This window comes from Stegodyphus dumicola, chromosome 2 (genome assembly GCF_044657685.1).
Source record: "Stegodyphus dumicola isolate Sdum_Otavi_A_Nest chromosome 2, ASM4465768v1".
NCBI classification, from domain to species: domain Eukaryota; kingdom Metazoa; phylum Arthropoda; class Arachnida; order Araneae; family Eresidae; genus Stegodyphus; species Stegodyphus dumicola.
The window spans coordinates 243,870,832-243,897,178 of record NC_140769.1 but is presented as its reverse complement, the minus strand read 5'-3'; the positions used below and the strand labels follow the sequence as shown (position 1 = coordinate 243,897,178).

The following is a 26,347-nucleotide window of genomic DNA, read 5'->3' as shown; positions in this document are numbered from 1 at the left end:
TTAAAATGAAAGAAATGTTAATTGAAATTATTTAATTATTATATTAGGTCAATTAACGTACTGTGTACTTGGGGAATTGTGTTCAGCAAAGGTTTATTGTATTACATTAACATTCAGTGAAGCAAAATGCCTATTCAGAAATATCACACAACATATAATAATAATTAAAAAAAAGCCAATAATATAACACTGAAAGAAGGTAAATTTTTTAAGAAGTATTTATTTGAAATATCTGAATTGTAACTCTAAAAAAATACATAATATATACATATTCACTGATAACAAAATTTTGGATGTTTATATAATTTTTTAATACATTATAAGCAAATGTAATTAAAAATTCTATAAACATTATTCATTTCATGTGTAAAACATCTGCCTGCATATTTCACAAATTATAATACTATCCAATAAACAGTTCCTTTTTTAAGAAAGCTCGAACAGAACAAGTTTTCAATATTTTAAAAAACTTGTGTTTAAAATTGAAAATGAAGCAAAAAATTTTTTATATCTAGAGGCATGAAATATGCATAAATTTTGCATTTTCAATATTTCTGAGACTTTTCCAGCAAGGTAGATATTTAACATAACATTAAAACACTCTATCATGGTACTGATCGTTTGTTGTTGGATGAGCTCTAGGGTGTTGCCCAGGACCAGCATGTCGATTTTGCTCGTTTTTCTTCTTTGAAAAAAGATATTCAAACATAGATTGAGTATGAGGTGATAACATCTTAACCAAATCACAGGGTAAAGGATCAGACCAGAAAAAATCATGATTCAGGGCAGTATCACTGTCAATTCGCTTTGCAGGATCAAGTGTTAGCAATTTATCCAATAAATCTAATGCATATGGATCTTTCACATAAGCCTGAAAAATAAAAAATTATCAGTATGTTATTTTCTGAACTTCTTATTTTTTGATATTATATCAAGCTAAGAATAAGAGTTTCATTTTAACTAATAATTTAAAACTTCTATGTATATTACTTTTCATGTAATATTACATATAAATATTTACTGTAAAATCAATTCTGTTCACACTGCAACTGTTTTTTAAAAAGCTAAAATTGCTTTAAATGTTAAAAACTAAAAAATTTCATTTTTCAAATATATTCATTCATTTTTATGCTTGTATTTATATGGTTTGTATTTCTGTTACGATATTTTGAGAAGCATAAACATTCCATACAGCCTGAATTTATGAAAATTTAAGTATTCCCCCAATCATGAGGCAGAAAGAATAGATACAGGTATAGATCAAGTTGTACATGAGTAATGTAAATGAGTAACTGATAAATGCTTATTTTATGATACAATGAGAGGGCTGAAATGATAATGGGTTAAAAAATCGTAATGTTCAGAAAATCTTACAAAATCAGACAGTAGTGCTTGAGAATGTCCATTAGAATAGTAAAATATTTCACACATTAAAAAACCAATTTCCTTTAAATATAAAACATATTTTTCTAAACTGATGAACAGAAAACCATAAAATCACTATGTAAAAATTCAACAATAATGTGTATACACAAAATATGCAGAATAGTTTAGTTTTCCATTATCAGGAGTCTTCATAAAAAAATCAAGTCAATGATTATCAGGAATTTATGCAAACCCAGACCAGATGTGATAGCATAATTTATTATCCACTTTAAATGATCTCATAAAATATTAATTCACAAAGAACATCATAAAACCAGTAACAATAATATTGGCTTTCCATAATAATTACAACAAAATTGTACCTGTGCTTCTTAAATCTAGAAAGCATACTAGAAAATTAACTAGAAACTTTTGCAGCAAATGCCACCGGCATTGTTCTTTCGTTTTGTAATTTTTTTTCCCCTCATGTTCCGCTAATATTTCTACACAAACTTCTCTTAAGTAGTTGTTCCAGTTTATTATGTTTGGAGAAACAACTGATTTGATCTCTTTGCTCCAGTAAATAAATATCAAAGATGTTAGAAAACTCAAGCTGGACGATTTGAATGATTGCACCGCCTGTACGTTGTCAAAAAAAGACAGTTTCATTTCATGAATCCTAAATTTTCATCATTTTTTAAAACAAAATTGAATGAATTCAGATAATAGAGCACATGGCCCCAAACGAACATTCTCTTTATGTTGTAAGGAATTTGGCGATTTTTCGCTAACACTCAGTGTTACATTAAAATATTTTAATGCGATATATCTCATATGATACAAGAGACTGAAGAACACAGACCCTATTCATTTGATTATTCATTCATCTATTGAAGATTTAAAAGTCATCTGAAAGAAATGTCTCTAACCAACATTATTGAGTTTTCACGCTTCTTTAGCCAAACTTTAATCAAGTCAATGATTATGAAAAAAAGAAAAGGTTGAATAAGGTGATTTAAATGTTAAGTAATTTTATATCAAATCTTTTTGTGATTTTGTTGAAAACTTTTTTATATCTTTATCTAAAATTGGAATTAATAAAAGATAAACTACTTTTTCCAAATTTATATTCTTAAGTCTTAATTGTTAAGTTACCAGCTTTCCTCAGCTCTAACTTACGAGTACTCAGCATTTAAAAATTCATTACGTCACTAAAGTATTTAAAATTTAAATTAAAAATCTTTGATTTGCAGCTGTTAACACAAAACAATGAAACAATTGATGAATGTTAAATGAATAAAATTTTAATTTATCATTGAGTATCATTGATAATCATGCGTTTAATGCAAGTAACCTTCACTAAACAACAAAATAATCTAGAAATGAGTGGTTATTTTAGGGAGGTTGCATTGTGTGACTGTCTTGAATTAAGGTTATGTATAACATCCATCCCAAAGTGGAACATCACCAGAAAATTATAAAATTCTGGAACATTCTATAAAAATATTATATAAACATATATTTCTCATCTTTATAACCTATCCTGAAAATAATATAGAGTGAACTATTATTTTCAGAATATTGACTTACATGATTACTGCACTTTAAAAAAATAATGAGTATTTGCATAAAATCATGTAATAAATAAAAATATTTACTTGCGCTTTTAAAAAATAATGAGTAAATAACAAAATACCTTTAAGCGTTCTTTGACTCTCCGCTTTTGCCCCTTTGGCAATTCTAAAGTATTATACAGCTCTAGTTTCTCAACTCCAGGGAGTGTTTCAGGATTGATACAGCCACAAAGTTGACTAATGAGTGTCAACTGATGCTGCTCACTGCTGCCCTATATATAAAAAGTGTGAAATATGTTAAATATTAAAAATAAAACTTGTGAAAAAAAGATGCAACTAGTATCTTAATAATTTTTCTCTTTCAGCTTGTGATGATTTTCAAATTCATATTTTAACATGTCACTTAATATTTGTTGAATTTGTGAATATCATAATACAATGATTGCAAATTAGAATCTTGTTATGAACAAGTGTTCACTGTGGGCCAGTATGTTGAGAATTAAGAAGATACTATAGGTGGCACTGTTGCACCAAAAGAAATTTAGCACATAAGATTAGTAACTCATCAAGTACGGATGCATATCTTGCTGCATCAAATCACTGTTACCATTATAATAAATATTGTATGTTTACTCTGCGAAGTTTTTCAAAATAAGAACACACAGACTACATGCAACCACCCTTTTGGTTTCAATAAGGTAGTTTATCAGCCAGCCACCTTTTGCTTTTATATCAAGGATAAAAATTCACCACTATTACTGTACTTCATCTTGCATTTTGAAAAAAAATTATTAAAATTCATGACCTGCCCTTCCACAGAACAGCAAGCAATGGATTATTTTCGAAGTTATGGGATCCTACTATCAGAAAAAATGTGTAGACATGATATAATCAGTTGTATGTAGCCAACAGAGCTTTCATTAGAATGGAGGAACATAACAAAATAGAAATTAAGGAAAGGTGTTTTTTTTTTTTTTTTTTTTTTTTTTAAACACCAGAAACAAAGTGGATCGAATACTGAGTGTTTAAAAAATATAAAGGTACCAATTCCTTCAGAATTCTGCAAGAATCCATGGCAGGATTTCTAACTTTAACGATCAGGCAGATGTTTTTATTTTATTCGGCTTATAATTCTTTACTGTAGTATTTCATCTCGATGTACTCCGTCTTTGATATGATTTAAATCAAATTCCTCGTCATTATAAATATAAATATCACGAATACACATCAAATAGTTTTCTGGGTGCAATTTTCTAATTTCGACTATGCGTAATGTATGCTTTATGCATGCGCGCATTGAAAGAAATATTTAATAAAGTAAACAAATAAATATTAAGCTTTTTTTTGTAAATTTTGATACCCTTTAGATCATAATTTCTCTTTATTTCATAAATTACGGTTTCGTATTTTTAATTTTATAATTTCTGCATGCCATCTTACCAGATTTAAACTGATGATCTATAATCCGGAATCGCCGAAGTCCCGACGAGTCCGGATTAAAGACTTTTGACTGTATAATGCATTTTGGGTACCACTTTTATGATTTTATGATAAACAGATAGCATACCTGCATGATAGGGCTTCTGGTCCACATTTCAGCCATGATGCAACCAGCACCCCACATATCAATTGGAGGACCATAATTTCGCTCTCCAAGAAGAAGTTCAGGGGGTCGATACCATAATGTGACAACTCTATTTGTATATCGATTAGGCTGACCATTTTTACTCACAGAAAAAGCTCTTGCTAAGCCAAAATCAGCAAGCTTCAATGTTCCATGTTTTGTTATCAGAATGTTGGCAGCTTTCATGTCACTGGAAAAAAAAATACTTCTGTTATTTTGTATCTGCTATGAACACATAATAATATAAATTAGCTGACATTTCAGACTGGAAAATTCAGCAGTGAAAGTGAAACTTGTCTATTAAATTTTGAAGTTAAAATGTATATTTTATAATTTTTTATAATTAATGATCAATGAATACAGCATTTTAATTTTCCAAATATTCATTTATTGTTACACACTAAGTAAGCTTAATAAATTAATTTTATTATTTTGTTCTAAATAGTTAACAAAATAATCAGATATTTTATTAAATCATACTATAACCAAAACTAACATAAACAAAGACTCTCTCACTTGGCCTTTTTAAATAGTTTTAATTAACAAAACACAGTTAAGATAAAACATTACAATTACACCTCGGGGAACACCATGCTCAGTGTCTTGAGTCCAGTACATCGACTGACTGCTATAGTCTTTGTTGGCCGGTGTTTTGTCCTGGCGGCCGCTAGGTGGCACTTGTTGAGCCATGGGGTTACAATACTCACTTATATAGTGATTCAGTCTCAATGATAATGTAAAGAGAAAATTCGAGTTCAGGATCTATATAATTAAATGTATCATCATGCACTATAAATTCTTTCTAATTTTCCAGCTTTTAACTGATTTTATCACTATTCACATTTAAAGAACTACATGCTTTATTTATGTGTGTGTGTGCATAAAAATACTATGTTCTGGAATTCAAATTAGATCATTTCATTAAAACATTATGTCAAAGGTTACATAATATAGGATACTAACAGTATTCTTCGCTATGTATAAAAATGTAGTTATTATTACAAAACTAAAAGTATGTCACGCAAAGTGATTTCTCGAGCATTCACATTCAGAATTCAATGCTATACTACATTCCACTTCTTTTGATACATACAGAAAAAAAAAAAAAAAAAAAAATCATTTGCTAGATACAAAATTCATTATTTTATGTGGCATGCACAGTTTCACAAAAACAACTAAGCATCTAAAAATAATAAAATTACACTGCAACTATACACATTTAATCCCAAACATAAATACACAAATTTTCAAATGTAGAGCATGTACTCTCAAACTCTTTCCATTTTCCACTTACCGGTGCAGAATTTTATTACTGTGTATGAAGTACAATCCATTTAGAAGTTGTTTCATAACCATCTTGATTTCACCAAGAGAAAACTTCACATTAACATTACTTAACAGTCCTGCCAGGTCATGCTCACAGAAATCAAACACCAAGTAGAAAGTTGACTTGCAACGATTAAATGCTGATGCTACAAATTCCAATTACATATGCATTAGTTTACAAATAACAAACAAAAATTAAAATTTGGAATTTTCCAAATGTATATCAAAAATTTTTTAACAATATTTAGTTATTAAACTTGTCTATAAATTGGCCAAAATCTTAATTTGTTAGATGAGTAATAAACTAAATTAACTCTCTGAGCAAAACATCCTTTTGTTTTACAGGTGAAACAACATATACCAGATTTGTATAATTGCATATTTTACTCTTAGCCCCTTCGTGCCGACTGTCATGTCTACGTGCCAGCAACGAACACACTCACTTCCCGGCCGACACGCAGGCGTGCCAGAGCATTTTCCCCATTCAGCCCCGACTGTCACGTGCCAGTGTCCTGGAACATTTTAAAAACTATAATTTCTGCCACAAGACGGCACTGTATGTCCATATGATTTCAGATATATGTACATTAGACCTTCTACTCAAAATGAGAGAAGCATGACTCACGTGGCTTTTGATTATATAAACAAAAGGGGAAATAAATCTTTCCGAATGGCGTGCTTTATGACGTCTCTTTAAATTTACACGTGGTAGTTGTTTATTGTAAGCAGAAAAGTTTTATTTTTGCTAAAGCGTTGGGTATTTCGGTTTGCAGTTTAGTATTCAGAAAATAATTAGATCTTGTTAGACGTGAATTCTTTCTGTTTTTACTGTTGCAATGTCGAAGCGTCGAAAATGTTTAACAGAAGCATGAAATAGCAGAAATGATGGAAAATATTTCAGATATTGATTCTGAAACAGATTCTGATAGTAGTGATAGTGATACTATTATGTAGTCTGATCATAAAGAATCTGGCGAATCTAAAGATGATGAGGACATCTGTATGTCGAGTACGTCGGCATATAGATGTCCAAAATGTCCTCACCATCCTTAATCCTTAATTAATTAATGTCCTCATCATCAATGTTGTTAATACGAGTGTAAAGAATGTAACGTAGGACTGTGTGTAGATCCCTGTTTTCAAATTTTTCATACGAAAAGAGAATTTTAAGTAATATATTTAGTTTTCAGATGTATAATGTTAAAAGTCATAAAATGGTGAGTAATGAAAATAAAATGTGTAAAATATGCATTTAAACAAGAAATAAGGTAATTAAAGTATATAGTATAAAAATATCTATAAAGCATAACCCGTTTAAATACTCTATTGAGCATTATTAAACAATGCGGTGATACTTTGGAAATTTCATGGATTTAGGCTTAATAGCAAAAAAGCCCCCGGCCCTGGACAGACGCTCGCGTAAGACACTGCCGGTGTTTTGGCCACGACAGCTCTCTGCCTGTCTGTGAGATATTATTTCGCAATGCGCAGATTGTATCTGCAGTTCGCATTTTGTTTTTGCATTCTTGCAAATGCTATTTGTAACTCTGTTGCTTTACTTTGTGCTGTGTTGTGTTCGAAAGTTCAAACTGCCGAATAAATGTTAATCTACAGTCCACTCGCATTGATCTATTCTTATGTTTATTAGTTTAAATTTAAGATACCGCTACGCTACAGCCGGCCTCCGCGATAAGCGCGCGTTTGCGATACCCGGCGCGAAGGGGTTAGTTTTCACAACCTTTTATTCCTTAGGTAATATTGAAATCATTAAAGACTATATAGAAAAAAATATTTTAAATTACAAGTTAATATATACTAATGACAGAAAATTTAATGACTGAATAAAAGTGGTCATACCAGTTAGAGGGTTAATAAATTAATACAATGCTTTCACTAAATTAACTTCTGTTTTGAATTGATAAAATAGTGCAAAGCTATACATTAACCTTGAGTAAAACTAAATAACATTGCTTGCCTTTAACATAACAATTTAGATATAATGATAATTTGTATCAATACAATTTTTAAATGTTTTCCTGCAGTTATACGAATATTTTGGTTTTCAAAAGGCCAATTAATAAAGGATATATAACTAAGCCTTTGCTTATTCAGAAGTCAAACAACAAAAATCAGCGTTATACCTACAAAATTTTCACAGGACTAGTTTCGATGGTTTTACCGAACCATCATCTTCAGCTGCAAAAACCGCAAATGAACAAGATAGGAAATAATGATTAGATAAGATAAGAAAGCCTGGACAAGAATAAGCAAGTGGCGCCATCTGTTGGCGAAACCAGAACTAAAACATAATTTCTCTAAAAGCCGAAGGCAAATTTGGATTGGAATTAGGATCGTTAACTAGAACCGAAAGATTTTTATGAATGTGAAATGCCTCTAGAAAATCCAGTTCTCCAATGGAAGATGTTTTTTGAATAATTTTGGCAGCAGAAAAATTGAAAGTGTGATTTTCAGACCAACAATGTTGAGCAACAGAAGACTTCTGTGTTTCCTTTTTTCTAACATATGCCTCATGTTCTTTGACGCGAAATTTTAAGGCTCTCTTAGTTTGGCCAATGTAAATTAAACCACACTGGCAAGGAATCCTATAAATACCCCAGGAATTCATATCCGGAATGGGGTCCTTGAGTATAGAAGTTGGAATTTTATTGATGGGAGAATAAACAACCCGAAAGTTAAATTTCTGCAAAATATGTGCAACTTTATAGCTAATTGATGGAAAGAAGGGAATGACAACAGAATTTTTATAATCTCCTAAAATAAGAGTGTGGTTTTTAGTGTGTTCAGATGAGAATTTTTTAACTGCTTGATTAATAATGTTGGGTGAAAAGCCCCTGTCAATAGCTATTGCTTTTAAATAATTTAGTTCTTCATCAAGGGCTAGTTTGGAGGAGCAAACTTGAAGAGCACGGAAAACGTAGGAATAAAATGAAGCTAACTTTTGTTTAGTCGGATGACATGATTTAAAGTGTGGTGGAAGGCAAACCGATGAAGGTTTACGGTAAACTGTAGTACTGAAGTTGGATGTGTTACGTGTGACCAGAATGTCGAGAAACGGAAGAGAATTGCAAGTCTCAAGTTCAAAAGTGAACTGAATAGCAGGATCAATAGAATTCATTGTTGAAAGAACTTTATTTAAATCATCTTTATTACCTTCAAACAGGGTAAAAGTATCGTCTACGTAGCGGAACCATGCCGGGAAGTTTAAAGTTTCAAACAATTTTGATTCATAATAATGCATGTAGATATCAGCCAGGATGGGACTGAGGGGGCTTCCCATGGCTAATCCCTCAGTTTGTTTGTAATATTTATTTTGGAAAACAAAATGCCAAATTTGCCTTCGGCTTTTAGAGAAATTATGTTTTAGTTCTGGTTTCGCCAACAGATGGCGCCACTTGCTTATTCTTGTCCAGGCTTTCTTATCTTATCTAATCATTATTTCCTATCTTGTTCATTTGCGGTTTTTGCAGCTGAAGATGATGGTTCGGTAAAACCATCGAAACTAGTCCTGTGAAAATTTTGTAGGTATAACGCTGATTTTTGTTGTTTGACTTCTGAATTAGTATTTATTCAGTGTGTTATTGTGTCTTAAGCCTTTGCTTTTTAAAACAAAAGACAGATAATGTTACAAATTTTGATAATAAGTTATTTATGTGCTAACTTTAAATTATTTTCCCTGCTTTACAGAAAATAATATTAAAATTAATAAAAATAGTAACAATGTTGCCAGAGATATGTGAATAAAATTCTGATTAAACTTATTTGTAAATGTTTTCCTATTCCTTGTATTACTAAAAATTATAGTAATACAAGGAATATAAAATATATTATATATAATATATTTTATAATTTGCCATGCCTATCTAAAATTTCATAATTATAAGAACCATGCCCAACTAAAATTTCAAATTAAGCAAGACACAGATTCCTCTTTTATAATGATCCCCCTCCCTCCCCAAGTTTTTTTTTTCCTCCTAAAAATTGTTAATTTTAAATAATAATTTACAGTCAAAATTATTTCTAGAAATTGTAATATGGTAGAAAGTAATAAGCAAATATTAGAAGAAGAATATGCAGAAAAACAAATAAGCTCACCTTTTGTGCGGCAAATTTCAATAAGATTTACTACATTTTCATGTTTTAATAATTGAAGAATCTTGATCTCTCTTAAGGCTGTAATAGGAAACTGAAAAGAAAAACAGATACTATTATCACAGCAGTCACAATCAGATACAAAATTACATACATTAGAAAGTTTTAAATTTCTTCATTAAATTAGCTAACTTTTTCAGTTTCATTTTTATTAACAAAATTAGAGATAAAATTATGGTAAATATTTTTATTTCTAAGAGTAGTACACATAATTCAGATAAAATAATATGCAAGTAGAAATCACAATATATTAAAGCTTTTTCAATATTACTTTGTAGAGATGCAGACTGGATGACTTTGCAAGTATTCTGACACCATATCTGCTCGAAGAGGCTGAACAATGTCATCCATTAGCAAAAACTCTGTGCCAACAGCACCCCTAAACAGTCTAACTTGGGATTACAATACCTCACTCACATATCTTTCAAGGAGGTTACAGAGCCTCCTTGAAAGATACACAGCCATGTTTCATAATCCCTCCCCAAACCATTAAATCGTGGTTTCACGGACAAAGGAAGGCAAGTCGTGTGTTCCTTCCTCTTGCCAGATCAAAACATGTCTAGAATCACTGTTCAGACACATCTGAACACGCTAATTAAAAATACATAGAACCAGTCATCTTGGCTTCTTTGAATATGACAATAGCACCATTTTAAACGGGCCCCACTGGAAGCTAATGTGAGTGGGGCACAAACCAGTGGATTTACCCCATACAATCCAACCTTGTTATGCCTTCATACATCAGTAGAATGGCTAATTTAAGTTCCCATGGTAGCCTGAAGGTCTAAAACCAAATCTCTTCTAGTCATTTTGTGGTTTCTTCCAGCCAAAAACAAAAGAAAATGGTTCTTCTTTGTTGTTCCTGGTCAGCTTTGATCAGGCTGTCTATCTACTGATCCAGTGCTTAAAATGCAACTCCAAACTCTTGATGTACCTTGAGGGATACTCAAATCTTGCGCAACCTCCATTTGTGTTTGATCTTCCTCTATTCTATTCTACCAATTATTTGACTTTTTTTACCTTCCCTTAAGCCTCTTGCTGTATAATTGTTTTTTAATATAAGGTTCAGAAACTGTGTATCTTTTTATTACATTATTTCAAATCTACATATATTTTAAAGTATACAAAAATTTTTTGTAAAAGAGTTTTTTTTTCAATATAGAATTAGATCATTAAAAAGTCTGTCGGAAAATTGAAATTGAAGAATAATCATATAAAAGCAAAATTTTGAAAATTAATCTTAATCAAATTACGATTCATTTTATAAAATACAAAGATAAAACATAGCTACTAATGAAAATATTTACTAAACATTTATTAGAAATGAAGTTTAATATAATAAACTTCAAAACAAGGCTCGAGGCAAAGTCCTATCTCACAATCTTTTGCTTTAAATTTGCGTTTTTGTGTGAATTTTTTTGCAAGTTTCAGTTTTTTTTTAGCAACAAACAGCAAACTGTCAACAAGGCTCTTTCTTGATGGGATTCGGGGAGTATATGGCTAACAAAATTTCAAGAAGTAAGTCTCATGGGATAGAGTTGAACTACATTTGCCAGGGTAAACACTTGAGTTTTCATTTGAATACTTCTGAATGCTTAGCTCAATAATTTGCAAATGAAAATTCAGGACTGCCCAGAAAAGGAAATGAAGCAGGAGCTGGTGGAATATTTTGCACATCAAGTTTGCAACATTGTCAAACATTTTGAATAGAAAATGAATCTCACTATCCGCACAGGAATGCGAGAAATTTTCATCAGCTTCGCTATAACTATCTTCAATATACTTGAAATTAGAATCAGAAATGTTGTCAGGAATGTGGGTTATAGCATTCACGAAAAACTTCCTGCCAAACATCTTTGAGCTTGAAAAGAGCGAGCAAAATAGTGCAAAACATGCTTGCATATTTTGCAGAAATATGGACAACTAATGCTATCTGTTAATCTCAAATCTGAATATACAATTAAACATCACAGAAGAGCCAAAATGAAACCATGAACGGGAAAAAAGTGCTACTTCTATGTTGACCATTGAAATCGCAGCAAGAGGGTTAAATGATGCCTTTGAGTCTTGACTACTGAATAGTGACCACTTTCAGAAACCATATTCACTTTAAACAACACTACCAGACCAGAATTTCAACATTCATCCATTGTGCACCATATTTGCATATTTCCAGTGCTAATGTATGCATAGAATTGCAATTTTGTGTTCAATTGTATTTAATTAAAATAAATAATTATGGCATTAGGAACTGGTTACAACATTAATTTAGTGCCCATATTTTTTCTAATTATCCTTTAATTTTGATGCCCAGCGTGCATTTTAATTACAACAAACATCAGCTACTTGCCTTTAAATTGAAAATATTGAACAGATTTATTATTAGTTCAGAAATATACCTAGGTTTATAATACCAAGATTTCCAAGTATCTGATTAAAAATTCCTACCTACTGTTATATACAGTCAAAAGTCTTTAATCCGGACTCGTCGGGACTTCGGCGGTTCCGGATTATAGATCATCAGTTTAAATCTGGTAAGATGGCATGCAGAAATTATAAAATTAAGAATATGAAACCGTAATTTATGAAATAAAGAGCAATTATGATCTAAAGGGTATCAAAATTTACAAAAAAAAAGCTTAATATTTATTTGTTTACTTTATTAAATATTTCTTTCAATGTGCGCATGCATAAAGCATACATTACGCATAGTCGAAATTAGAAAATTGCACCCAGAAAACTATTTGATGTGTATTCGTGATATTTATATTTATAATGCAAGAGAAATATTGTATTGGCCAGGAATATCGAAAGAAATTGTAGATTTGGTACTGAATTGTCCAACATGTTTAAGTTTACAAAAAGCTAACACCAAAGAACCAATGATATCTAAAGAAATGCCTAATGGTCCATGGGAAATATTGGGAACAGATCTTCTTTACTTTCAAGGAAAGAATTATCTAATAGTTCTGGATTATTTTAGCAAATATGTTGAAATTGGACATTTGGAAGATCTGTTGAGTGCAGTGAAAAAGCAACTGAAATCATTTTTTGCAAGACATGGTATTCCGAAAATAGTATATTTGGATAATGGTTCACAATATAGTTGCGGGAAATTTAAAGAATTTGTAAGAAGGTGGAATTTTCAAAAAAGAACTTGAAGTCCAAATTACCCACAATCTAATGGAAAGATTGAAAGATATATTCGAATTGTCAAGTGAATGCTAGAAAAAGCTGTAGTTTACAACAAAGATCCATATTTAGTATTACTGGAATATCACAACACTCCTATTTCAGATGAAATTAAGTCACCTTTAGAATTGATGTTTGGAAGAAAAGTAAATTGAATGATGCCTATAAAAGTGAATTTCATCCAAACTAAACAATATGAAGACCATAAACGACAATTACTGAAGAGAGAAACCTTACAAAAAAGCTATTATGATAGAAATGCAATAAAATAGAAAGAGAAAAAACTAAATTAAAGAGGGAAAATTATAGAAGCAGCAGAAAGTAAAGGATTATAAGAACAGATGGAAGAATTGTAGAAATGAACTGAAGATACATTCTTAAAGGAACAAATCAGAAAGAGTTTGTAATGCAAAACAACTATGAAAATGAAAGTCATGAGGATGAACCCGAGATACCTGAAAATAGCAGGAGCACTTCAAATTTAAATGTGCCTGCTAATTCTTCAGCACCCAACAGAAGTGTTGAGCCACCAAATACTAAAAGAGGTATTGTATCACCAAATTTTGCAAATGGACATAACTATGTTACTTGATCTGGTAGGACTGTTAAAAACCTCATTATTTAAAAGAATATGTATAACTTTATTATTATTTCTGTTAAAAAAAGGGAGATGTTACATATGTAACTGTATATATTATTATTAATCAGAACTGTAATATAAAGTAGTATAGTAGCAATGTAGGATAAACAATGTTTGTGTATATCTTGTAATCATCGAGCACTTATCCAACATATAAAAATAATACACCTACAACAGAAATACTATTCAGAGTTGAATGCTTTTATTCCCTAGAATTTAATAATAATTTAGATACATAGCACATAAAAGAAAAATTAAAGCTGAGTAATAATAAATATCTATGAAGCTAACAATTTTTATGCATTTATTACTGCTGTTTTGTCAACTACTTCAAGCTTTGATTCAGAAAACTGGCTATAATAAACATAATACATTAAAACCTTTCATACGATTACCTTATAAACTCCCTTGGCATTTCAAAATGCACATTAGGGGTCAAGTGAATTAGAAGACTACGAAATGGCAATTTCTCTCAATTCAATTCTGGCACTCTGATTGCACAGAGCTTTCATGATATTTCTTCAGTGCAAACACAACTCAGTAAAGCATGGCAAATCAATTTCTCTCATGAAACATTCCATATATTGCTTTATTCAACAACTTTCTACTTTAAAAGCTTTTGCAGTAGTTCAACAGATTAAGTTCTTGAATATTTTTCCATAATAAAAATCGGTACTATTCTGTTTTGAGGACCTTGAAAAATCGCCAAACTACTGTTGATGCCAGTGCTGCCAAAAATAATTGCAGCAACCCTAACGCAAGAAAGGAAGTATAATAGTAAATAACTATCTGAAGATTATTATTTTTATTATTATAATTTACATACAAAAGGTTAAACATAACTGAATAGATTCCTGCATTGCTATTTCGCTACCGAGTTATCGCTAAAGCAGAATTTCATCTCATTGGTTGTTCACACATAATTTTCTATAATGAATGATGACTTTTCTTTGGAAAAATTCTATTGCAGACTTTTCATCATGGGCAATTCCCAAATTGTTAAATCCATAGGATATCAAAAAAGGATTTAAAAATTAAACTAGTATTTCAATGGCATCTTAAAAAATATAGAACTATCTAAACTTACGCAATTTGAAATTAGCACGTCCGCTAGATTTGGCGTGCTGTTAAATGGGCATGTTTGCTAGATTTGGTGCTTTTACGCATACATTTTCGCTGCAATTTTTTTTTGCGATTCTCAAAACAGAACAGTACCTAAAAATCTAATCAGATGTGGACTTTTTTTTTTTTTTTTTTTTTGGCAAGCAACAGCAGTACTGTTGGGTGTACATAATTTTTTTGCTTAATTATAATAAAAGATGAATATAATTATTAAAGTGGTTAATTAGGTAATTAATCATTTAATTTTTAGCACAGTAAATAAGAATTAATAACACCTTTAAAAAATTAAATATAAATATTTTTCAACTAAAAAAACTCTAAATAAAATAAAAATATAATAACTTCAAAAAAGTACTTACACCTTCCTTTTCATTTTCCATCAAAACTTTCTTCAGTGCAACAACTTTTCTTGTTGTTCGATGACGTGCTTTAAACACTTCCCTGCCAAATAAATAATCAAAATTGTAAAATAAACACACAAGAGACAATAAATGGCAACATTCAAGTGTTAGCTCAAATTACTTTTGGAGAAAAATTTAATAATTTTGCTCAGTAATTTTTTGAAAGCATTAAAAAATGTTTCGTTTCAGAGGAACAGATTTGTTTACTAGGTAAGTTTATTTCTGTGATGAATTTACAAGTATAGACATAATTTTGGTTCAAAACAGCATTTAAACTGTAACACAGACAAAATAAAATACTTTGCAATATGTCACAAATATGGGAGCAATTTTTCCTTGGAAGGAAAAGGTAAATTCAAAAATTACATTCTTTGATATATTTTTTTTCATTAACATGGTTATTTATTATAATATACATAAAATTGTATTATTTATTGTTGAAGAGCAATTGCATTTCTAGAGCGGTGACAGAAAAGTATTGCTTATAAGTTACTATTTAAAACAAACTTTTCATTATCTGAAAAGAGTGACCTCTGCATCTTTTTTTAAACTTAAAATTCTTGATCTTCCCTGACTTTCTTTAATTATTTTCTCAGTACTTTCAGATTATCCACACCCCCACCGAAAATCAATGAAAAATTACTGATGAGGCAATGCATCATGTTGTCAAAAATTATTTATGTGGAAACTCAGGTAGGTACGTAGCAGCGCTCAGATGGCTTTCCACTTCAGACATTTTCATCAATGTGACAACAAATTATGATCCCTTCAGTGTTTTAACATAGCACACTGAAGTTTTCATTATCTCTGGCAAAATCTCTGACTTTGCTTTCTGCCTGCATGCAGTGTAATGTGGCTTACTTGAAGACATCATGCATTTCTTTTCTCCTTCACATTTTACGATTTTGGCACCAAAACCATGCAGTTGTCTTCTTCTTATTATTTTTAAAGCAAAAATCGACTGTTGTATATATGGAGAAAACAACAGTGCAAAATACTGAGAAGAGAATATGTCTTGCATGAAAAAAGACTGTAAATAAATAGCTGGCACTTGATGCATAGTCTTAAAGATACTCAAACAAACATTTCTCTTCAACATCACCAACAAATTTGCAAATGCTCTCTAAAGTTGCTAACAAATTCTTTATTTTTTGGTGGAGGCATCAAAAAGTACCCATTTTTCATTTCCCTGACTTTTCAGGCATTTCCAGATGAATGGTAACCTTCAGCTTTACTGTTTATTTTCTTACAGTCCCTTGAATTGTTATTTTAACTCACAGAACCTCTAGAGGAATTGCATGGAACCTCAGGGTTCAGTGGAACATAATTTGAAAAATAGTGGCCTAATGAAATACCAAATACGACATTTCATCCGAAAAAAGGCCTAGTAAAGTAACATGTCACCATGTTTTCCATTTTTAGTAAAAATTTAGAGAATAGAAAAAATTTTACAATTACTATTTCTAACAATCTAAATATCACTGTTCCATATCAATGAAAACACATTTCGTGTTTACATCAGTTAAGTAAACAGATTATCTATGATGCTTGTTTGAATTGAAATGCAGAACCTAAAAAATAAGTATAAAATTCTTGACACATAATTCAGAATTAATATTGTTTGTTATAAATTTTGTATTATACATAAATAATTTTAGTGAAATTATACATACATCATAGTATGTTTTATAATGCAGCATGAAAAGTCTAAAGAAAGCAAAGCTCCTCCAGAAAAATAACATAATCAATTTAATACTGAGGTAAATAACTATCTCGCTAAACTGATGAGATAGCGCCAATCTAATGATGGTTTTGACAATTAATTTTTCTCACCAAATTATGCAAGAGAAATTGACAAAAATCGCCAAAATGGCGAATATTGGGCGACATTTTGGTCCGATGCATGTATAAATATAACTGTACCTGGGATTGTATCCGACTATAAGTGGAGGTAGCTGTGCATGCCTTCTAGCAATTTCAGGAAATTGAATGTACTGGGCATTTCCCAATGGACAGATAAAAACTACTGTATATACTATGCACAAGTCAGTACAAACCAAAGGATCTGGAGAAGATTTCATTAGATTTCATCTATACCTTGGTAAACTAACAACTGTTTTCTAAGTTGAGGTTCTGGCGATCAATACGGTCGCCAGAGAGCTCTTAGCTAAAAATACAGTTGATAAGAATATATATATTCTCTCTGACAGTAAATCAGCCATCCTTGCCCTGGCTAATCGTGTCAAGTTACAAATCTGTGTTTTGAACTGTACTCAAGATCTCAATTCTCTGGCTCAGGCCCATAATACCATTAGTTTAGTCTGGGTCCCAGGTCATTGTGAGTTTGCTGGAAATGAACTAGCTGATAAAGTAGCTAAAGATGCTTCGCAACTACCGATGTCTGGCCCAGAACCATTTTACCCAATTTCATATCAAACTGTAAAAAAAGAAGTAAGAAGCTGGATAAAGAACAAACATGATGATATATGGTCTAAACTACCAGACTGTGCTCATTCTAAATTGGTGCTCAGTACACTTAACTTATTAGGTAAATTCATACACCTCAGTAGAACTAACTTATGCCAGGTAATTCAAATTGTTACCGGACATGCTTATCTGGTCAAGCATCTTCACAAATGTTGTCTTGTCGAATCTCCTCTCTGCCCAGCTTGTGGAGAAGAACAGGAAACACCTTTTCACTTTCTGCGACGATGTCCGGTGTTTTCTGTCCCTAGAAACAAATTCCTTGGATTTCCCTATATTAGCTTTGATCAAGCCCTTCTATACAAAGGGCTCTCTGGCATAATAGGGTTTCTGATGTATACTAAACACCTACAGGTAAGGTGAATTTGAAACCGCAAGAAACAAGCATTGAGACACCCTGCGAGTTTTTTTTTTTTTTTTCTTTTCTTTCTTTGTAAAAGAAACTATGCTGGGATTTCCCTCTCATAGCTGTGTTTTGGAATATAATTTGGAAATAGATATCAAATCTTTATACACCACCTAGCCATTTGGCTCGAGAAAGCACCTCTGCCCTCCTTAATTAATTAATTAATTTATTTATTTGTACTTTTTTTTTTAGACTCGCCATCGCACACTTGTCCGGTCAAGAGTTTGCGTTTGGTGGTTTGGGAGGGATTGAATTGGCTCTTCATCCAATTGGGAAGTTTTCACGATTTAACCGACACCCTGAATTTAGAGATGAGATCTTTTGCTGATACTTTATATTTGGTGTCAGTTTGGGATCTTATCTATTTATTTATTATTTACCTTTCACGGGAGTTACCATTTAAAACCTTTTAAATGATCAAATGGCGGAAGAGCAATGGGCAACATTGCCTAAGCTCTTTTCCTTCTTTTCATAAGAAGGAAGCGCCACTAATGTTATGTTACGTTATATTATGCACAATGGTTTAAATATGAGAGGTAAACAGTTTTCAAGTAATTATGCTCAAATCGTTGCTTTTCCGAATTAAAAGGTTAATCTAAGTTTAACATAATATGCAACTGCACTTAGCTTTTCCCTTTTTTTTTATGTAAAAAAACAATAACAAGCAATCACAAAAAAGATAAATGGTGCAACAAATTACTCCAATTGCAGCAGTAGACACACAATAAGGATTAAGCAATTTGTCGAATGCGTCTACCCTTACATACGCATCGGCATCACGCATTTTCACATTTTAATAAGAATAGGAGGAAGGGGCACTCAGATCTGGCAATCTCAAGTTAGTTAAACATAGTTAAACACCCCAACCCCTAGAGGTGATCCAAGGAGCCACTAACCTATCAGTCAAGCCGACGAGATAAGACTAAGCTGAGTCGACAGAAATACTCAACAACTCACATTCAGCGTTCTGGAGGGATCGTAAAAACATCTGCCTTCAAAAGGGGTCCTAATCCCAGACAGCAGAACAAAGACACTTAAGCACTGTCAGACAGACCGAGCCACCAATCTGGCCTGCTAGTCCTGCGGAGACCGACTTTAAACACCTGCGGCTGAGACTGCCCAGGTACAGATCCTAATCAGTAGCTTCCCAGGTTTTAACCCGAGTCGACCCCGGAGGGGCATTCAAGTAAGAAAAGAATTTTTCTGTTCAGACAAGCAGCGAGGCAAACTGCTTGTTTTAATGATTGTCCTGTGCCTTTTTCACTTGACACCTTTGTGTGTAGCACGATCTTGTACCTGTTGTTGGTGCGGGCCTGCAGCTATGGCTTGCTTTGCAATGAATCAGTTTATATATTTACAACTTGGACTAATGTGCATGAATGGTCAACTGATATAATTTTATTTGGTTCTTAAAAAAGATGTACACTGTAATGTTTATATAATTCAGCAATGCTTAATTTACTTTTAATTGTTTAAGAAACTAAATTTTTCAAGCAACTCCTTGCTCACTTGTTTCTCAAGACCTTTATACAGTCCTTAAGATTAGAACTCTTCATCTTCCCTAACAATATTCTTAGTGCTCACAGATGGCAATATGATTTACATTTGAAAGCTATGGCATACAGAAAGAAAACTGCAATGCATATAGATAACTTTTCTTATTTTAAAATCTTTCTAGTATCTGCTAACAAATTTTTAGGGAAAGAAATTAATACAGAACTATCAATATCAATACAGTGTGGGGAAAAAAAATCATGAAAAACTTTTTCTTTCTTATATGTATATACATTATGAAGCTTAAAACTAAGAAAAATAAGCACATACCCAAAAGTTCCTTGTCCTATTTTAGCAAGTTTTTCATACTTCGAAACTTCTTCACAGAATGGATACTCAGCATCAGCCAATTTTTCCATCAACTTCTCCAACATCTGTTTATCTCTGAAACATATTCATTTATAAATCATAACCTTTAAATTTTAAGGTTTGTGATCTAAGATGTATTTTCCATTTTTTAGAACACATGAAAATCATGAATCACTGGTTTATTTATGCAAAATAAAAGATGCATACTTTAATAACAATTCAAAGTATTCAAAAGAAATAGTTGAAATAGAATAAGAAATAACTCTTAAAAATATATTTATTTTTAAGAAAATATTAATGCCACATTTAGGCAGTCAAAATACACTCACTTCCAAAAGTTAAGCACGGAGAGGAAAATGCTAATTTCCAGAAGGCAATCAGAATTGAAGAGGATGCAATTTGCTGAAGAGGTAGATGGAAGTATGCAAATATGTTAGGTAACAGCCAATCGCACTCTCATGTCAAGAAATATGCGAAAAAGGCAGTCATATAAGAAGCCAGCTTTTTGAAGGGTTACAGAAGTTGATTGTAAGTGCTGATAGAAGGTGTTTAAAACTTTCGTACAATTTGTTTTCAAGACGTACATGTTTCTATGACTTCCAGAAGATGAATGGAAGATTCTGAGCGCTGGCATGCTGTGGGGCGCATTGAAGCAAGACAGTCGATAACAGATGTTGCTCTTTTCTTCGGCGTTCATCATTCTGTAATTTCACATTTATGGAAACAATTCCAAACCACACAGACAGTTGTCCGATGTCCCATAGCCGGTTGCCCAAGGGTTACAACCCCTGCAGAAGATCGATATATTGCTATTGTAGCCAAGCGGAATCGCAGAGCGACCTCCACACGTGTGACATCTATGGTTACAGCGTCCATTGGTAAAGCAATATCTGCAGCCGAAGACTATACTGTATGCCGAAGATTACATATGAGTGGACTGTACGCCCAGGTACCTCAAGTTTGTGTTCCTCTATCCATCCAATCAAGAGGGGCATGATTACAGTGGTGCCAGGAACATGTCAATTGGAATGTGTCTGACTGGGGCGATGTCATGTTTAGTGATGAGTCAAGATTTAGTCTGGAGCCAGATGACAAGCGTATAAGGATATGGCATGAACAACAAACACGCAATCAGTCCCAAAACATCACCGAACGTCACGCATTCCAAGGCGATGCATTATAGTGTGGGCAGGGATTTCATTAGGATACTGCACCAACCTGCACATCTTTAAATGGTGTTCTTTGACGGCTGTCTGGTATCGAGATGAAGTCCTAGAACCCATTGTGAGATTGTACGTTGCAGCAGTTGGCCCTACTTTCATTTTAATGGACGATAACGCACATCCCCATAGAGCTGACATCGTAGATGACTACCTAGAGAGTGAAGGGATTGCACGAATGGCGTGGCCAGCATATTCGCCCGACCTTAATCCAATTGAAAATCTTTGGGATGCTCTCGGCCGTGCTGTATCTTCACGTTTCCCACCTCCAGCCACTCTTATAACTGCTCTACAAGAAGAATGGCGATTGCTTAATTCTGCAGTGGTTGACCACCTAATTGAAAGCATGGTCACAAGGTGTAAACTTTGTATACAGATGAGGGGAGATCACTTACCCTATTAATGTCCTTTTTTTCCCTTTTATGCTATTTATTTTCACTTTATACATAATTCTGTCTCCAGTATATAATTATCTGATAACTTACAAAAATTTAATGTTCTTTTCATTTCTGTATACAGTCAAAAGTCGTTAATCCGGACTCGTCGGGACTTCGGCGATTCCGGATTATAGATCATCAGTTTAAATCTGGTAAGACGGCATACAGAAATTATAAAATTAAAAATATGAAACCGTAATTTATGAAATAAAGAACAATTATGATTTAAAAAGTACAAAATTTACAAAAAAAAAAAAAGCTTAATAATTATTTGTTTACTTTATTAAACATTTCTTTTAATGCAAGTTGTTTAAGTTGCTTCATTTTATGTGATAATACTTTCTCTTTAATTCTATAAACAGACATAATTTCTTCTTCAGTTACAAAGTTCCGCTGTTGAAGTCCCATAATTTCTGTGTCGAGAACACAGACTAATTTGTCAAGAAAAATTTTTTCGTTTTCAATAACGTCTGTGTCACTTTCTTCACTATCGGAAGCGAATTATAATGACGAGGAATTTGATTTAAATCCTATCAAAGACTGAGTACATCAAGATGAAATACTACATTTAGTAAGGAATTATAAGCCAAATAAAATAAAAACATCTTCCCTGAAGATAAGGATAATGCTGACAGATCAACTTCCAATTCATAGCACCACGGCGTCCCCCCCCTGGAAAAGCGTGAAATTGATAAATAGATTTTGGAATGTTTAGATAAACAAAGTATATGCCTTTATCCATTTTTTGCAGCAATCCACTTTTTGTTTAATGGACTTCGAAACATACTTTTGCTTTGTAGATCCTTTACATATTAGTAAATATATATTAGAAATTCTATTTGACATAATCGAAAGTTCAAGCTTACTTTTATAAAATTGCTCTAACAGTCTGCAAAAAATAATAAGCCGGATCCAATTCAAAGATTAAGGAACAACGCAATCTGCAATATTAACTGAATTAGATAATTTTAGCTTAGCTTATACCGTCCTTTATACATTAAACGCGCATGCATAAACATATTATGCGTATGTGCACACGCATATTCACAGCCATAAAGGTCTTATGCGCATGCGTCAACACGACGCATGCACAGAAATTTTGTAGCTTTGAGGTCCGGATTAACGACTTTTGACTGTATAATTATTGATTTCGTTTTAGGCATAAATATATATGCTATTTTCCTGCCGAATTTTGTGTCAATCAAAGCAGTATTTGTTGATTGTTTTGCATTTTGCATCTTCGTGCTAACTTTTGGAAGTTGGTGTATTTTCTTTCTCTGACAATATGCCATCTCGTACTTTAAAAAGAGCTATTTCGCAGATAAGTAAATGCTTAGCACTTCTCTATGCAATATAGCTGCAACAATTGCAAGGCCTTCTTACAGAAAGGGATTATGTACACACAAAACAAGCTGTATAGATAGTTTACAGCTTCTAGAAAATCAAGAAGACCATTACCTAAGTTGGATGCAATGCTTAAGTTTTATTTAAATTGCAATTTAAATTTCTTTAAATTACAAATCATAAAAAAGTCTTAAAAAGAAAACTGGCCATTAGGCTAGATTCTTAAATCAAAGATATACGAAAAAATAAAATAATAATAATAAAAAATAGACATCATTGCCAGTATATAGGATACTTCAATTTTCCCAGGAAAAATATAGTAGTCCAAAGCAAGTTTACACTATATATGAATAAGGAAGTGGTGGTTTATTATAAACTGTCAAGCCTTTAATGGATGCACTGTCACTTTAGAGAGTTTGAAGTGCTCTTTAATAATCAAAGGGCCTGCATTAATGGGGCCTTACATGATTTATCAGAAGATTAACACTAAATCCCATATTGCAAGAATGACATGACAAAAATTTAACAATGGGAAATTCTTGCACATCTGTAAAAGAAAATAAATTAATATTTTACGATAATATTAAGTCTTTGTCAAAGAGAGGACTAAACAATTGCTGAAAGATAGGCAGAAGCCATATAAAACGATGGATGTGATACTATTAATTAAATTTATACAACATCCTCCTGCCATTTTAAGTTGTTTATCCTTTTCTTACATCAGTCTGATATTTCCCATCAATCTAATATTTTCATTAAGAGAAAATCTCACATACAATGTTCAGAGATTCTAAAATTGCTTCCAAACTATTCCAAATATTTATTTCGAATATTTTGGTGGAGATTAAAAATTTATTAGAATTACAAAGTTTTTAAATTGATGGATTTGTAATTTGATTTTAAATGATAATGGATGGATCATTACCCATACATTCATATCGGGTTTTAATGAAAGTTTCCCACCACTGCGAATATCGTCTGCATAAATACTTCGCATTGGTGTATTTAATTATATTTTGTCAAAAGATTTTTGGCATTTGAAAGAAACAGACTCGCTTTAGAACTCTGCATTGCGAAATCTGTAACGAAATCATTAAGTAAAAAGTATTTGAAACGGAACTATCATGCTACCAGATTAGAACCATCATTTACTTCAAGTTCTGTTGCAAAAAGGTCACCAAATCAAGTGTATAGCTTTAGGTACTAATGTTGTATCATATAACACTTTGAAAGTTTGGTACCGAAAATTGAATAAGAAGAACTCTTAACATTCAAGAAGCAGGGCACTCTGGCCAGCCTACTGATATTGATGAGGGCCATCAGAGGTTAGTGCCATGTCCATTAGTCACACTATGCCTCACATAAACTTGACGTACAAGCTCAATCACTGGATGCTGCATGAACTGACTCAGGCAGATAAGGACACACATTTTCAGGCCTGCACTAATCTGCTCGAATATCAGTGCAAGGACAAAATTCTGAATTGTCACTTGTGATGAAAAGTGAACTTACTTCAATAATATAGGCCAAAAAAGCGGTTGGTCTGTGCCTGGCGAGACGCCTCAGCAGCGCCACAAAGTACAATTTCACTAACAAAAAGATCATACTTTGTATCTAGTAGGATTGCTGTGGTATTATCCACAAAGAGTATCTGGAAAAAGGTATAATCTTTGACACTAAGGTGTACAGCAAGATACTCCTCCATGTTGACGCAGTTATCAAGGAAAAAACTTTGAATCTTGCAATAAAAAATAAGTGTCATTCTAAGCATAAAAAATATTCACCAAATAATCAATGGCCATTCAACTGTTAATTTTTACTGAAGAAAAATGATAAAAATGCATCTGAAAAATTATGCAAAGAACAAAAGCAATTTAATACAAATTAATATATTTATTTAAAACAGTCGGATTAATCCTAGTATCCTGTGCACAATGGATTTGGCTGCTTTGGGCAACTTTATGATGAGCAGTAAACGGGACATATACGATGAGTAGTTAAACGGGTCATTTTGGTGTTGGCGATAATTTTCACAATCATACCAAGGTTGCACCGTATACTAGGATTTTACCAAACAGTCTTTTATATTTTATAAATTTTCATATCTTTAAAATAATATCCTTATTTAAAACCAATTCTTTATCAATTTCCTCTAAACAGCAATCATTGGTTATTACACAAAGATAAACTTTTATATGTATCGATAAATACACTTAAATTTTTTTTGGGTTCACTGAAACCAGTCATACACTTCCCCATTCATTTTTAAATATTATGACAAAACATTGAGTGTTTTACATACAGTCTACTGTTATTTGCTTTTGACACATTCTTCCTCAGCTGAAAGACTTACTTAAAACTACAGAAAAAATTTATTTTGAACTGTTAAAAATCTTTTCAGAACATTACAGATTTCAGATTTGATGGCAAGAATCAGTGTCCAATGTCTTCATTCGATACCATTTCATGCAGCATTAAAAATATAAAAAGTTGAAGTTCGTTCTATATTATCATTTTTTAAAACATTACTGTGCTTACTATAAATTACATAATATTTTCATCAGCTGAATTATGCTTACTGGTTACATTATCTTCTGGAAACTTTCATCCAAACGTTTTACTGAATATTAAACTATCAATACTTTTCAAATAAAAAATTGTAATTAAGTGATGTGCAAATAATACATTAGTTCAGATCTATTTATATTTCTCGAAGTACTTCCTGCTATATAATTTATGTCAAATATTAGTTAATTAATTAATGCATCCATAAGAACAAGATATGCTTAAATTAACATAGAGAATAAAATCGCCCACGTGCAGACAGAACGTCCCACAAACTTAGTTAACCCTTGAATTAGATTGCTTTAGTTAAAACAAAATACACAAATTACAAATGAAAACATAATTAAGTAAAATTTTAAAACAGGACTTACTTTTCTTGAGTAGTTCCCATTTTCAGTTGCATCAAAAGATACCGAAATAATATTTAAATAAATAAATTATTAAAGACGCTTAAACATTCTACAAACACGTCTTGAAGAAAAGCACTGTCAAAGACACGGAGTACACGATATAACGTAAAATATTATAATGGTACAAGATTGCACCAAAATCTCGAAAATTCCCGTTTGCAGAGATATAAACACAAACACGATGCAAACAACGTAGGGCAACCT

At 32.0% G+C, this 26,347-nt stretch overlaps 1 protein-coding gene across 1 annotated transcript; it reads right to left on the bottom strand.

The window, feature by feature from the left end:
* Positions 1-200: 200 nt before the first annotated feature.
* Positions 201-26,347, bottom strand: Cdk9 (Cyclin-dependent kinase 9). The gene is made up of 8 exons (XM_035369786.2): positions 26,105-26,347; positions 20,129-20,242; positions 15,373-15,454; positions 10,003-10,093; positions 5,858-6,035; positions 4,507-4,753; positions 3,062-3,211; positions 201-871 (listed from the first exon to the last, which is right to left on the bottom strand). Exons 1-8 carry the CDS (start codon positions 26,134-26,136, stop codon positions 593-595), a joined length of 1,173 nt encoding a protein of 390 aa, XP_035225677.1. The 5' UTR covers positions 26,137-26,347; the 3' UTR covers positions 201-592.

Coding starts and splice junctions, on each gene's coding strand:
- Cdk9 (XM_035369786.2), bottom strand. CDS start 26,136: ATGCAACTGAAAATGGGAACTACTCAAGAAAA. Junction 15,455..20,128: donor ATAGGACAAGGAACTTTTGG/GTATGTGCTTAT, acceptor TTTATTTGGCAG/GGAAGTGTTTAAAGCACGTC. Junction 872..3,061: donor GAGTCAAAGAACGCTTAAAG/GTATTTTGTTAT, acceptor TTTATTTTTCAG/GCTTATGTGAAAGATCCATA.